Raw genomic sequence first — 15,197 nt, forward strand, 5'->3', positions numbered from 1 at the left:
CTTACTGAATATATCTACCAGGAGTTCTCTTAAATCTTGAACTCCTTCTGACAGCAGGAAAACTTTGACTTTTATTAACAACTGGATCACAAGCAACTTCGGTTCTGGCCAAACGACCAAAGTTCCACCACTGACCATTGTTTAACTTGGCAGCATTACCTTTAATTGTGACTATGTATGCAGGGTCCCTGAATTTTGATTTACCTTTTTGCAGCATCAATGGATCCTTAACACGGACCAGATCTCCAACAGCAAATTTGACTTCTTTCTTGGAAACAGGCATACTGAGTTTTTCATATCTACGAACACTGGCCTCATCACCACGGCTTTTGGCAATGAGAGATTTTTTTGTCACGTTACAATCATTATCCAAGCAATTCAATTTCCAAAAGGGATTGAGAGTAGAAACCACTTTCCTTCCTCTCATTAATTCAAAGAGAACACAACCTGAAACTGAATGAGGAGTGGTCCTATATGCCCATACCATATCCCTGATGGCAGACTCTCAATCTACTTTTGCTTTTACAGCAACTAGAACCCTGTTGAATCTTTCAACATTTCCGTTTCTTTGAGAAAAATACAATGGTGTGCGTAAATGTTTAATGCCCATTTTTGTTAAAAAATCTTGCATAAGTTGCGAGGTAGATTGAACCCCATTGTCTGTGAGTAGCTCCTCAGGGGTGCCTTCTCTGCTAAAAACATCTTGAAGAAATCTAATGACAGATTTGGTGTTTGGTTCAGAAACACCCCTGACCTCCACTCACCTGGATAAATGATCAATTAGAACTATAAAATATTTAATACAATTAGGGAGTACATGAAATGGTCCTAGAAAATCCACAGCAACTTTTTGCCATACTTTGTTGGGAGAAATTGAAGGTTTGGGAGAAGGAGAATTCATGACCAAATATTTGTCGCTATATGAACATTGTGTACAATTACTAACCAGTAGTTCCACGTCTCATTCAACAGAAGGCCACCAAAAATCATTGCGTATTCTGCGTTTGGTGGCAGTCATACCTAAATGACCTGAATGTGCGGTTTCTAGAATTCTTTGCCGAAAGCAAAAGGGGGGAATCAATTTGCCTTCTCTAACTAAGAGTTTGCCTTCAAGAGATAATTCATTTGCAATTTTTACAAAATGGTTGTAATTCAGGATCAACGGACCTTTCCTTAGGCCAAACTTTTACCACAAAATCCATGACCTGTTTAAGTGGTAAATCATTCTCTAATGCTTTGCACCATTCATCCATGTCAGGGCAAATTACAGTATTATCAATACTTGCAATGATACATTCATCAATGTCTTCATCAGATTTATTAGACTTAACCTCATGAACAGGAATGCTGGACAAAAAGTCAGCCTTGATGTTCTTCCCTCCAGCTATGTATTGTACAGAGAAATTGAATTCTAATAACTTGGTGGCTAACCAGGCTAACCTAGCAGTGGATTTTTTAATCTTGTTGCCAGATAGGATATCAACTAATGACTTGTGATCAGTCCTCAGACATAATTTTCTCCCCCACAGATAAGGTCTAAATTTTTCAATTTGCCAAACACAAGCAAGCATTTCTTTTTCAATAACTGAATCTCTTAGTTCGACATCTTTCATGCGTCTTGAAGCAAAACCAATTGTAAGTTCATTGTTGCCTGCCATTTGTGATAACACAGCACCCATGCCATAAGTGCTTGCGTCAACTGTAATAAATGCATCTCTACCTTCCATGTATGCTTGAAGGGCGGGAGCAGAAAGAATACTCTCCTTGATGCGTTGAAAATGGTCTTGACAAGTAGCTGTCCAAATGAAATCTGAATTTTTCTTTAGCAGACTTCTGAAACATTCAGTGAGGCTAACGAAGTTCTTAATGAATTTTGAATAAAATTTGCAAAGCCCAATGAACAAATGAAGTTGGTCTTTGTCAATTGGGTGAGGTGCATTGACAATGCCATCCACAATGCTTGGCTTAGGTTTGACACCATCTTTAGAAAGGACATGTCCTAAATACTCAATCTCATTTACGATGAAAATACATTTGTCTTCTCTAACAGTGACATGGTTGTGTTGTAGTGTGGTGAGTACTTGTTCAAGTACGATATTGTGTTCTTCCTTTGAACCAGTGTGCACCAAAATATCATCTTGGAATACAACTACATTAGAATGTCCTTAAGCATGTTGCTCATCACTCTTTGAAATACAGACGCAGCTGATGCTAAACCAAATGGCATCCTGCGGAACTGGAATGTACCATCAGGTGTAACAAAAGCTGTAAGGTGCCTAGAAGATTCTTCCAGTTCCACCTGATGGTATGCAGATCGTAAATCCAGCTTTGAGAACCACTTAGATTGTCCAACTGCAGTGATAAGGTCTTCCATGCGGGGTAAGGGAAAGCTTTCCACCCAAATTGCGTTATTGATGGAGCGCAAGTCAATGCATAAACTCAATTCGGCATTTTTTTTTTTTTGGACAAAACGATGGGAGAAAGCCAAAGTGTGGCATCTACCTTCTCAATGATGCCATTGTTCTGCATATTATTTAACATTGCAGATAGTTCATTCCTAATACTATGAGGTACATTGCGTAGTTAATGTTTGATTGGTTGTACACCTTCTTTAATTTTAATAGTGTGGGAAACATTTTTTAGCAATCCAATTTTGTCAGAGAATACATCTTCAAATTTTTCTTTCCAAGACGTATGGTCAGATACAGAGCTAGTGAGAGAGACAGGATGCTTGTGGCCAGGTTTGATAATCATCCCAAACTCAGCTTGATGCCACCAGCCTAGTACTTTAATGCCTTTGTATGCTACGTAAATCTTACCATGAATGGTCTTTGTTTCAAAAGTGATATTGCCACAAAAATACCCAGCTAAATCAATCTTGCTACCTTCAAATGCTGTAGTAATAACATCAGAGGGTAATAACACTTTATGTGCCCAGTTTTGTTTGTACTTGTCAATAGAAATGATGGTAATTCTTGCACCAGAATCAATAAGTAGGCGTATGTTGACATTGTCAATGAAAATCTGAACCAAGGGGTCTGAAATAGTATTGTCAGAATGTACATTGTTAATATCAATACAATCTACAGCTAACATTAATTCTTCAAGTTTGTTTTCTATGGGTATTTGCTCAATGTCAACATCAGAGTCTTGAACATATCTTACAGGATGACGTTTACCTCCTCTACAAATATTGCCAAAGTGACCTTTTTTTGCATTTCCAGCACTCTTGTGCTATGGCTGGACAATTCCTAAAACTTGATACGTGAGAATTCGAACCACATCTGAAACATTGTATTTTACCCCGACCAAGAGATGTACCTCTAAAACATCTGAAATTGGAAAAAACACCTCTGGGTTTGTTTGTTGTATTGTCAGTTGTATGTGGAGACTTTGTTGAAACACTACCAAGAGAAGTTGAAGGTGACGGTTGAATTTCTAGAATGTTTTAATCATTCTGAGAAGTTTCAATACTTTTCGCTATATCAACAGCTTCCTCTAATGAAGGATTTCTGCAGGATAGAAGTCTCTGTTGAATTTTCTTTGAATAACATCTGGATACCAGTTGATCCCTTATTAATTGTGAAGTGAAATGATCAAAGTCACAATAGCTAGCTAAAACCTTTAGTGCTGTAATATAGGTGTCAATAGATTCATTAGGGCCTAGAATATGAGTAAAGAATTTGTGACGATGAAGCACTAAATTAACTTTTCCCTCAAAATAAATAGGCAATTTTTTTACAGCAAGTTGGAATTCATCAAGATCACCTAAATCTTGACCCAGATAAACAGGTAAGTGGTCAAAAACATTTTGCCCTTCAACACCTCAATAGTATTATAAAAGGCTACGTTTCCTTTCTGGTTTAAACTTTAAACCATCAATGGCACCAAGATATGCTTCAAATGATCTGAACCAAAGACGCCATTTCAATGGAGGTTCTCCGGGATCTTATAAAAATAAAGAAGGAGTAACAGACTGCATAATGTAAAAAGAAAACCAAGAGAAGAAAAAAAAATGAAATGGAGAACACAACAGCAAAGTGATTTTAGATTTAAGCACAAGTTCCTGAAAAGAAAATGTTAATTAAAGATCATTGGAAATGAACATTAACAAAATAGTGTTAGAAGCGTGTTGATCGCTGTTGTTGAGGTAGAAAAAAAAAACAATTTCATCAACACATGAAAATAGCGTGTTAATCGCTGAAGAAGAAAAAAACATTATAGTGAAATGGCATGCAGATCCAAATAAGTACATAGGTGGCGCTGTGATGAAATGATCAACTTGAAACAAAAATGAGGAGGTTCTTGTTGCAGAACAGTTCCTTTTTGGACGAGTGGAGCGAGTCTATGGTTGTTTCCAAAAATAGAATCCAGACGAAGTGGTTGTGAAGTGAAGAAGATCAAGGTAAGATTACTACATGAGTCAGTTTAGTTTCCCTCGAGACGATCTCAGTTTAGCAAGCGCTAGTTTCACTTCAATCAGATTAGATGAATAAGTGTCAGATGCTTGTTTAATTTCAAGTATAACGTCGTTTTGTTTAATACTTGACTGGCAAATGGTGTTTACTTCCAAAATGAAATGGCCGTGTTTAACGCTTGATTGAACGCACTAAAGCACACATGCTGTAAACAGTGTATAATTGTACTTTGAAAAGGTTCTCCTTCACGCTTGACTGCACGCGGTAAAACCTCAATGCTGTTGAATGTGTTTATCTTTAATCTGTGGCTCGCTTTCCTTAACGTTGTAATCCACGCGCAGAGACACATGCAGCTGGCAATGTGTAGTGCAAGGGGTTGAATGCTCGGTCAGGCGCGAATAACAGCGCGTGTCGATTTCAAAACCAAACACGGGCACTTGCACGGACTCGACATCGGGGCAATCAACAAAACACGCACATATGAAAGCAAAATGCCACAAGAATCCAATCCGTTGAAAAACAGAAGAAATATATGTTTCAAAGTCTAAAATTAGTCTTGAAAAACATATAAAACACACAATAGGAAACGTAAAATGAGTCAAAGCTCTGGATTTTCAATAAACAGCATAACAGGAAACAGATCCTTGAGCCCTCAGAAATATTGAATGAATACTGAGCAGTTACAGTACCTTGTGAAAGCAGGAACACAGGATGGAGATTTTTGTTTAAAAAAAAAAAATTGTCCTCTCATGTCATCCCAAGCTTGTCGCCAAATTTGAAGTGTACTCCTAGAGTAGATTAATCAATCACAGAAGGTCTGTCTTTCAGCAGGTTTATTGGGATAAACAGGATATACAGATATACAGATGTAGAGGGCTCAGGATGGTCGCTCCAACTGAACACAGAGCAGTTCCAATACTTGGCCCAAACATTCTATTACAAGTAATGTATGAAATATATGAGCAAGCACAAAGTAAAATTCTAATCTAAGTATATAAAGAAAGTGCACCTGCATACAAAGCATAGACACCTCAAGTCTTTTTTGTGTTCAACACAAAATGATGACTTGTTTAAACTTAAGATGGAAATGGAAGATTTTTAAAGAGAAATCAGACTAAGAGTATTTTTCAGCAAACCAGAGGTGAATGACATGGAAGATACACCTTACAAGAACACAGGCTTACATTATAAATCCACCTTCACACCAGCAACACATGAAATGCCCCCTGAGGAGCTGGCATTTGAAAAAGCAGCCAATCAAGGACTAGATACTTTTAGGGGCAAAACACATTTCAGAATATCAAGGAGAAGAGAGAGAGACGCATTACAGAGACTGTCTAATGATCCGTCTATCGTCCTCAAACCAGAAGACAAGGGTGGAGCATGGTTATTCTTCCACAGTAAATGTATCATTTTGAATGCCTTCGCCTCTTAAATGATGAACGCAATTATAAATGTCTTTGTAGCAATCTCAAATCGGAGATTATGGAAGAGATCACCTTCCTTGTAAGCCTCTGGATTATAAATCAGGAAGCATGTTTTTTGATTAACAGACAACCTAGGGTTCCATACTTCTACATACTCCCCAAGGTCCAGAAGAACAAATTCCCCCCTCCAGGATGCCTAATAATTTCGGGTATCAATTCAGCATTAGTACCCCAAACTCAATTTTGCGATTTCTTCCTAAGATCATTGGTTAACAAAATGCATAATATTTACCCAGAAAATGCAATATTGAAAACTGATTTTTTTTACAAGGTAGCCGATAGGAATTGCCTATTATGTTTTGATAGTTTCCACCCTCGCGCTCCAAGAGAAATTCTCCCTTCAATCATTAAAAAAGCTAAGAAACGGGCAGCTAACAATAACAGGGAACACTTACTTACTCCTTAGGTCAAAAGGAACACAGAGAAATTAATCTGCATAACAAGTTTCAGCCAGAGTTCACTTAAATTAAAAAAAAACAGTCAAACCCTGGAGAATACTGAAGTCAGTCACTTTGGCATTGGAGAAACCTTTGTTCTCTTTTCGAACAGCTAGAAATCTGCACCACATATTGGTGCACACACGCCCAACGAAACAAGATAGGATAACAACACCATCAACATTATGAAATAAAACCCCCATTATTGGCCATTTCCCATGTGGAAATTGCAGTGTGTCCATTCACAAAAAAGCTGAGCAATTGAAAGGGTTCACCAATTGTAACTCCATCAATGTTATTATCTCATTAAATGTTCCTTTACTGTCTTAAACATCGGGATGACGACCCGTAAAGTAAGGATTAGATTATTGAACATCGTAACACCACTAGATGTAAGAAGGATAACACAAAATTCACAGAACATTTCCTTAACAAAAACCATTCAACAAACAACATTGAATGGTACATTATTGAAAACTACAGTCACGACCCCTGGTTGTGACCTCACTACTGTTACGATAAGAACAACGCTGGATTTACAGATTGTGGACTGACAAGAAGAGCCTGAATGAGGATATCCCATGGGGTCACCTGATCAGAATTGTGTTTTGAGTAACTATCTTTGGGAGTCCCACTGGAAGTCTCTTTGTTATCCTTTTCTCTCATGAATTTCATGTGGGCATTTTAACTGCCATTCCTCCCTTTAGTGAGGTGTGAGATATTGTATAATCCAGCTTTCGCCACGGGTTATACTGGTTTGGAAAATTATGCGCACACTGCTTATGGGGGGAGCCAACAACACTTCCTTCATTTGGTGGGGACACACACAAAAAAAAATGTGGGCTTGGGTGCATATAATAATAACCATAAATAAAAGAGATTTGACTGTAATTTTTCCCTTTCTTTCTTCGTAAGACAAATTAAATCTAATGCACGTTGAAAATAATACTGATTTTTCTTTCGGAACAGAACTACAGCTCCCATGAGCCCTTCTTGGTTCTATGTCTTGACAGCCAATTGAATTCCTCCACTTCATATGTAAAATAATCAATAGTGTACTTTAAATTAAAGAAACACGCTCCAGTTGGGCGCGATCAAGAAAACTCCCATGATCCCGCTGTCATTCTAAGCGACGGCATCCAATAGATCCATAGCCGCATTGGTGGAAAACACAGGCATATCCATGCCTCAATATGATGCCACCATCACCATTAACAGCGTCTCCCACGGTCTGTGCCTAGTATTCGGCAGACCGGAGAGACTGATGTAGGTACAAAGATGGACACCATCCTTAACAAAGTAAGTGTCCTGAGCAGTACTCTGTTTTGCTGATGTGAGTATGGGGTATACTTACTTGTTTCTATGAGGTTTTAAAATATACTTGGATATCTTAATAGGTATGATTTGAATCACTGCAGACACTCCTGTATAGTATTACAGACTCAATGACCCTACATTTACTAATGAAGCAATTTATAATAAATCTTGGCAATTATGCCAACCTATCACTATTGAAAACAATCTTTTGCCCCAAGCTGATTCTCAATTGGAAATGTTACTAATTAATAATAGTGCTATGCTAAAAGCATGTGGCTACAGGAGCCATCCCCTGGCATCTGACCATGTTATAAAGCATTTGCCTAGGGTGGGTGAGTCAGGATGCATGATTGAATGCATGTGTTTTTGTCTGCAGGAGTTTTTGTCTCCATAGCACCACAGTTTGATGTGTGTAGTGTGTTTTGTTTTGCAGTGCCACTCTATGGACCAAATGTACTGATTTTAGATCACTGTCAATTAAGTGTGTCAATTTTGTCTACAATACTCATTATGATGTCTATTCCCTAGGCTGTCACCTCCATGGAACTAAGGTAGTAAGTCCTCATTTCACCTGCATGCAGAGGTGCTATACTTGTTTAGGAGGGATTGTTTTTATCTCTAGCTTTATTAGCCTTAATGAATGCACAAAACCTTATGTCAGGCTAGTTCATGGGCAGAAAGATATTGGCAGGAAGATAGATGTGAGGATCACAGTGCCCAAAAGCATCCCCCTTGGCAGGAACATAGATGTGATGGTCATAGTACCGCGAAACATCCCCTCTTTTCTTTTAACCATACCTAGGGTACCTAATAATCGAGGGATATCCTACAGGGTTCCCCAAGGTATTTTAGCTGCATCCTGCAATTTTCCAGGAATTATAATTTATCAAGAACTCCCTCATTCTCGTGAGGTTGAGTCCATCCAGGTAGTACCATTTTACCAGGGTGGGGTTGATGAAGCATGCCACATTACGTGGGTGACGCTTTCTTATCCAGAAGTACTGTATCTTGTCTTTCAACCTAATGTATTTAATACAGAATACAATGTTTTTTGGGTTTCTCTTCTGGTGCTTCATGCTTATTGTGGTTGGATGTGTTAACTTCTTTGAGGACGTGCAGTGTGCACTTTATTTCCTTCTCGATGTTCTCGTGTGATTCCAAATGCTTGTCCTAAAACATCAGCAGTCTGTCTCAAAAACATTTGGCCGGATTCTTTCTAAATCTTCTCCTACAACATGCCTGCAGATAAAGAAATATCTGAGGACTGCACGAAAACTTCTGCTGTCGCAGGGTTCTGTAAATTATAAAATACAACTATGTAAATGGCTTTTTGGATGTGAGAGTTGTGCATAGGTAAATGACATCACATTTGTGCCCACATTTTTATTCATCTAATGGGGAAATGTATTTCCCAATGAAACGTCTTCTTCACCAATCCACCCTACCCTAACTATGACTTATTCTTGCTTTTAACTGGAGTAACTCGACAGCCATTTACAGGATAGGACTGATTCGTAAAATGTTTGTAATTTACTGCTAACTGGTGCATGTGGGTGTTCTCAAAATTGGCAGTGTATGGCTGCCCTATAGTGCCCACTCTCCACCCCTAGAATATGATTTACACATACATAGTAGTGCACAATTGTAGTGATGCATGAATACATTAAATTTAGTGTGCTGGTCTTATTTTGTGCATTTCTTTTAGCCATGTGTGCTCCAAGTAGAATTTAGAAATGAAAATGGCTTTGACAATAAGACCCTTTGATTTGAAAGTCTTCACTTGTCACTTCCCTCACAAAGTTACCTTTAATAATAACACAATATGGCTGATGACGTAAATCACAGTAACCTGTAACACTGTTTTGCTAATTAATATGATTTAAAGTTTACCTTGCACTTTTAAACCCATGCTTTGACTTGGGTCAATAAGAACACACATTCATAAAAAACAGAAAACACTTTCAAATAATCACTAATAAAAAGGTAATGGCACTTCAGCTTCAAACTGTCCATTTGTACTCAATGTACGTGCTGCACTCATCAACCAAAGCAGACGGCATGAAGAGAACATCCCATCGATAATTGGCCAAATGTTTAAACACATGTCACCTGGATGCCTCAGCATGTGAGAAATCTAACTGGTTGCCAAGAGTTGGAGCGAATATAAAGACATTTCTCCAAAGCCCATTCTCACAGCTATCCCGTAAAATCTTACAAGTTGCCACCACATAAATCCTTCCCCACATGAATTGACTGAGTGTCACATGAGTCTGAGAGTTCACATGAATCTTTTGTTTATAAAATATTCAACACAAAGTTCTAGGATGCATATTATTTACATATTAACTTAAGTTGCCAATGCATGCAGGCCTTTTCTCCGTGGTCCCATACATAGTCAAAGGGCATGCATATTTCTCAGGGGAGAGATCTTAGAATCACTTCTGTTCCAGAGTGGTTTCATCTTGGTGTGCCATATAAACTCTATATTCATGGGTGGGGAGTGGAAGTGTTACGTTTGTCCCCTCTGCTTCACTTTCATTGTACTTTCTAGTTACACCTAAGGTAATGAAAATGAGGGGTTGACTTTGACTGATATAGTTGGCACGATTTTAATGTGTTGGTCTATGTGGCAGCCATCTTGAAGCATTTTTTCACAAACATGGGCACTGAATACTTGAAATAGCTAACTAAAAGACGTTTTTCAGACACAGAGTACATCTATAAATGAATTAAAGGAAACTTTAGAATAATAGCAGGTAAACTTGTACTACGTATGCAGACTTATATCTAAAGAGGATGTGTATAGAGCTAGCAGAAGGTACCTGTGTAGAAGAAATGGATGGGCATGTCAGTGGTCAGCCACCATTCTACAATGTTTAAGACTTTATGATTGGGCATTAACAGACTAATTCTATGCATTAAAAGATAAAGAACATATAAATAATTGCACAAACGGCATGCCATCTTGGGGTAACTTGACAGGCTTATAGTAGTTTGTTTGTAGACCTAGACTTATATTGACATAGTTATGTGCTGTTAATTAATTTACATTGATTTTGTTTTCCAGCCTTCTGAAAAAGAGACGTTTAGCCATTCTGTCACAAGTTTGGCAACTGATCCTCCTCCCAGCACCTACCAGAATGGTGGTATTAGTAATGGTGACGGTAAGTAGTGGATTTTGCCATTTAATTGCAGATGCTGGTGTATTTATTAAATCTTGGAATTTTCATATGATAAACTTCCCTAAACTCCTGTACGTTTTTGCCAGTTAACTTACCTGCCTGAAGTTTCATCCTTACTTACTTAAAGACAACATTTTGTTTCCAATTACATCAGTAATGAAAATCCACGAGATTCAAGGTAGGGCATTCAAACTGGTGTTCAGAACAAATCCACATTTTATCCTCATCGTAGTGTTGTAAACTCTCATGAATCAGTCTCCCTGCTTGCTAGAGCTTTCATGTTACTAAATTGAGTACTCTTGAAAGTTGCGGCTCACGTGACTCACGGGTGGAGGGTCATGCGGGGAGCGGGGGGATTAAAAAAAAAAACTTACCTCACCGGCTCCCGCGCTGCCTCCGCTCCTGGACGGGTCCCCCGTTTTTCTGTTGCTTCAGGAAGCAGGCATCCTCCCTCCCCTAAGTCACAACACTGCAATAGCAGCATTGTGATTGTTACGGACGGTGCCCAGCCGGTGCCTGTAGGGAGGCCATTTTCTCTGCAGCCTACATAGAGAAAATGCAGAGTGCGCATGACTAGTCCAGGGCGACCAAACTGTCAGGGCCCACAGCATTGGGCAAGTCACTCCTCTCCTATGCACCCACCCCCAACCAGGCAATCGTTCTGCTTTCTCGCAGCGTGAGAAGCAGAAACATAAATTGGTATTTAAAATACCATTTTATGTTTCTGCTTTTCGCACTGCAAGAAATCAGTGGGGCGACGCTCCTCCACCCTAATGGTGGAGCCGCCCCTGACTCTGGAGTTGGTTAATAGTTATTTATTGTGCTAATCTTCTGTTACACGTGTTACGATAACTTTTTTGCATATGCGCTCAAATTAAATCATATGTATATGTAAATATATATTGATATATAAACTACAACAACATCTGCAGATTTACTGAACAGAAGAGTGAGAAATACTGTTTTTTGGTAATTTTTTACACTTACAATAAGTTATATACATTTTAACCTGGTGGGGGCAAACGTTGGCCCAGAAAAAAAGACGTTGCTGCTGTGATAGCAGACAAGTTTTCGAAATCTACCTGCTACCCGCGCAATAGGTTATACCCAGTCTGAGGATGTTCCATCAATAAGGGAGGGGTATTCTGGGACTGAAAGATGAAGTATAAGACACAGGCACAGCAGGGAGTATGACGGTGCAGGGCTTACTGGGACATAACCAATGAGTACGGTACGGGAGGGATCGGGAGACTTTTTTTTTATAAAACAGGGGATGGTGCTTGGTGGGATTTAGACACTGAAAGAGGATGTGGTAGCTCAGACAGTTAACAACTGCCAATCTATACCTGTTGTACCTTACAGCTACAGAAATGTTCCCGCTGCTGCATAGGGATGCTATTATGTTGAAATTACCACGTGTTTTTTCAAATTGCAGAAATACTGATGAACAAAAATACAATTAGTGCTTCAGAAGAAATTATGATACATGTGTAAGACAACACAAGTTGAAAAACGTTAATTTAAGAAACGATAAATTCATCTTTTTTTCTGATAACATTTTCTAGCTTTCGGGTGCATACGAAAATAGGAGGAATCCAAGAACAAAATAGTGTCTTTCAGAAGTCCTGTTTTTTTAGTTTCAAACTTTTTTTTTTTTAAACTACTGTCTTTCCTTTACGCCAAATTCTTGGCTAACTATTCGGCTGAACACGAAATTTACTATTTGGTACCTATCTCAAAACTGATTTAAAGATCTCAATTCGATCAAGAGTTATACATGTTGTACTGTTATCCAGCCAGTGAGAGGGGTAAACTTAATTATGCAACTAAGATGGGAAGGACACTCATTAGGTATTGGAGATGTTCTTTGCCGAGATTTACGTTGCTTCCTAATCTTAAAGGACTCTTAATCAATAGAGAGCTCAACTTGCAGAAAAAGCGTACCTTTTGACAGGAATCTGTCAAGTAATTTCAAAAAGAAATTCACGTATTTCCTTTGTCGATTGGAAAATCCTATTATACACTGTGACTCAATGAACCACAGGAAGGATCCTAGCTGTTCTTTCAAGGGGTTCTTCACTGGCTCCCAAGCTATCATGGTCCACTGCCCCATGCTGGAAGGATGTGCCGCTTGTGAGGGAGGGAGGGACACTACACTCTCGGCTTCAGAAAAAACTGTCTCATGCCCACCTCAAGTTCGGGCAGCTGGAGGTGGGAAGAGGCAGGAGTTTAGCAGAAAGGGACTAATGCATTATCCTGATACCTCTACATTAGGGTACAACTGAATTGCCTCAAAAAGTGACCAGAGAATATTTCACAACATTTCTTTAGCATACAGGACCTGCAATTTGATCCCTGGTCATCGATATTTTTTAAATGAAATCCCTTTTCACGAAAAAGAATATTTTTCTCAAGAGATTCTCCATTTTGTTGTCATCAACAATGTTTTCTCTGGGTTAGTTTCCTCCCAGAGAAGACATCTTAGTACAAGGAACCTACATATGAAATGAAAAAGTGCAAATTCTTGTTTCATGGCTTCTCAGCAATTGATGAGATGAACATCAGGTGTCTAAACTATTTTTAATCTTGGCTTCACTGATTGTCCACACACTAAGTAATGGATGGACTGGGTGCATACATTGAATACAAGCAGCATTTAAAAATGGACATTGGGTAACGTTAACTTTGCCAAATATCACAGCTATCATTATACAACTATTTGTGTGTTTTAAAAGAGAACTGGAAAGTAAATAGTGGTATTTATTTGTCTTGCGCGTTCCTTCTCGATGCTTGCTCAACTGTTATAAGACTGTAGTAAAAGGTAAACAAGCAACAAAAAACAGTAGCATTCTTATGCAACCTACTAAAACATAAATTATGTATCATTTATTTTGCAGTAATTTCAGAAGATAGTACAACTGCCTGTATTGAGCCTTATGAGGAAGTACAAACCTCCTGCCCTGACTTATGTGACCCACAGGACACTATGGGGAAGTCGACAAAGCATCCCCAGAGCAGAGAGCTACCAAGCATCCCACCGAGCCCCAACATGGTGGAACCCATACTTCCTGTAAATACGGATGTGTGTCTTGGGACAGAAGGACCATACGAAGTGCTAAAAGACAGTATTTCCCAAGACAATATTCTCGAAGACTGCCTTTATGAAACTGTGAATGAAATAAAGGAATGCAACATCACTGCTAGAGCAGAGGCAAGCAAGAAGTTAGATGTTATCATCTTAACAAATGATTTTCAGAGCAACGACCCTAGTCCTGACTGTAGGTCTGAGTCTGCGGAGTATGCCTCGGTTGATCGCAATAGGAAGAGTCAACAGTGTGTGAGCGCAGAGAGCACTTACTTCTATTCTCTGGACAAAGAAGATGAAGCACCCCCTCCGGTTCCTGAAAAACTCCTTGACGAAAATGAGAATGTGCATGCAAAGGATACGGAGCAGAACCCGGAAGTAGAAGAGGAATGTGAAGGGGCCAGCCGACCCAGCAAGGTGAGCACTCTACTTAAGATATGTCTTGCATTTCATGTGGGAGTTTTATGTCAATCATCATGTTTAGCATTCCTCGTGGATATGATTTGAGATTACTCATCCTTCCTTCGTCGACAAAATGAGTTTGGAATGTGTGTTTTAACATAAATGCCAACACTTTGGAAGAAGAAAGTGGGAGATTCTTAAAAAAGAATCGGGAGAATGTATTTCTCCTATTGACTTCTATTGCAGCCTGCATAGGGTCAATTGGCATGTACGGGACTTGCAGGTGTGCTGCTGCAGGATCGGATATGAGAAATGCAAATATTCTTTTCCTTACCTGTCAGGACCACGGAGAAAGCGCTATGGCAGGCAGAGAGTGCGTGTCAAAAATGTGGTGCACTGGCCTGCAGAAGCAGGTTACTGACTGTGTATACTCTGAGTCACACAAGACCAGTCCCTGCTGTCTGAAGCCCGCCGAGTGATCGGGTTTTTGCAAGTAGGAATCGGGAGGCGGGAGACAAGCCTTGAAATGGGTAGTCTCCTGCCTGAATCGGGAGGGATTGCATGTATGGTTTTAGTAACACGTTTTACATACAACACTTCATAATTACAAAACTGTGGAATCAAGTGGTATATAAAAATGCAAGGTGTTATTTAGCATATCTGGAATAAGTCATCACCTGTAGGAAGACCTAACTAATTAATATGCATTGAAAAGTAATCTAACGTAAAAGAAAGACACTCACCAAATTCTGATGATTTGTGAAACATCCTAAGAAATCGCCTCTAAAACAAATAGAGGTTCTCCTGAAGCTGTTGTGACAAAGTAGAAGCATTCCATGTCTGGTTGCAACCTGGACGGTTTTCTACCA

At 39.1% G+C, this 15,197-nt stretch overlaps 1 protein-coding gene across 3 annotated transcripts in view; it reads left to right on the top strand.

The window, feature by feature from the left end:
* PAG1 (phosphoprotein membrane anchor with glycosphingolipid microdomains 1) overlaps nt 1-15,197 on the top strand; it is a 602,401-nt gene that overhangs the window by 513,498 nt on the left and 73,706 nt on the right. For all 3 annotated transcript variants that reach the window (XM_085605365.1, XM_085605366.1, XM_085605367.1), the window contains 2 exons: nt 10,727-10,823; nt 13,739-14,343. In XM_085605365.1, coding sequence (XP_085461491.1) covers nt 10,727-10,823; nt 13,739-14,343 — 702 coding nt within the window. The remainder of the gene's footprint in view (nt 1-10,726; nt 10,824-13,738; nt 14,344-15,197) is intronic.

Source organism: Triturus cristatus, chromosome 5_1, assembly GCF_964204655.1.
Source record: "Triturus cristatus chromosome 5_1, aTriCri1.1, whole genome shotgun sequence".
Lineage (NCBI taxonomy): Eukaryota > Metazoa > Chordata > Amphibia > Caudata > Salamandridae > Triturus > Triturus cristatus.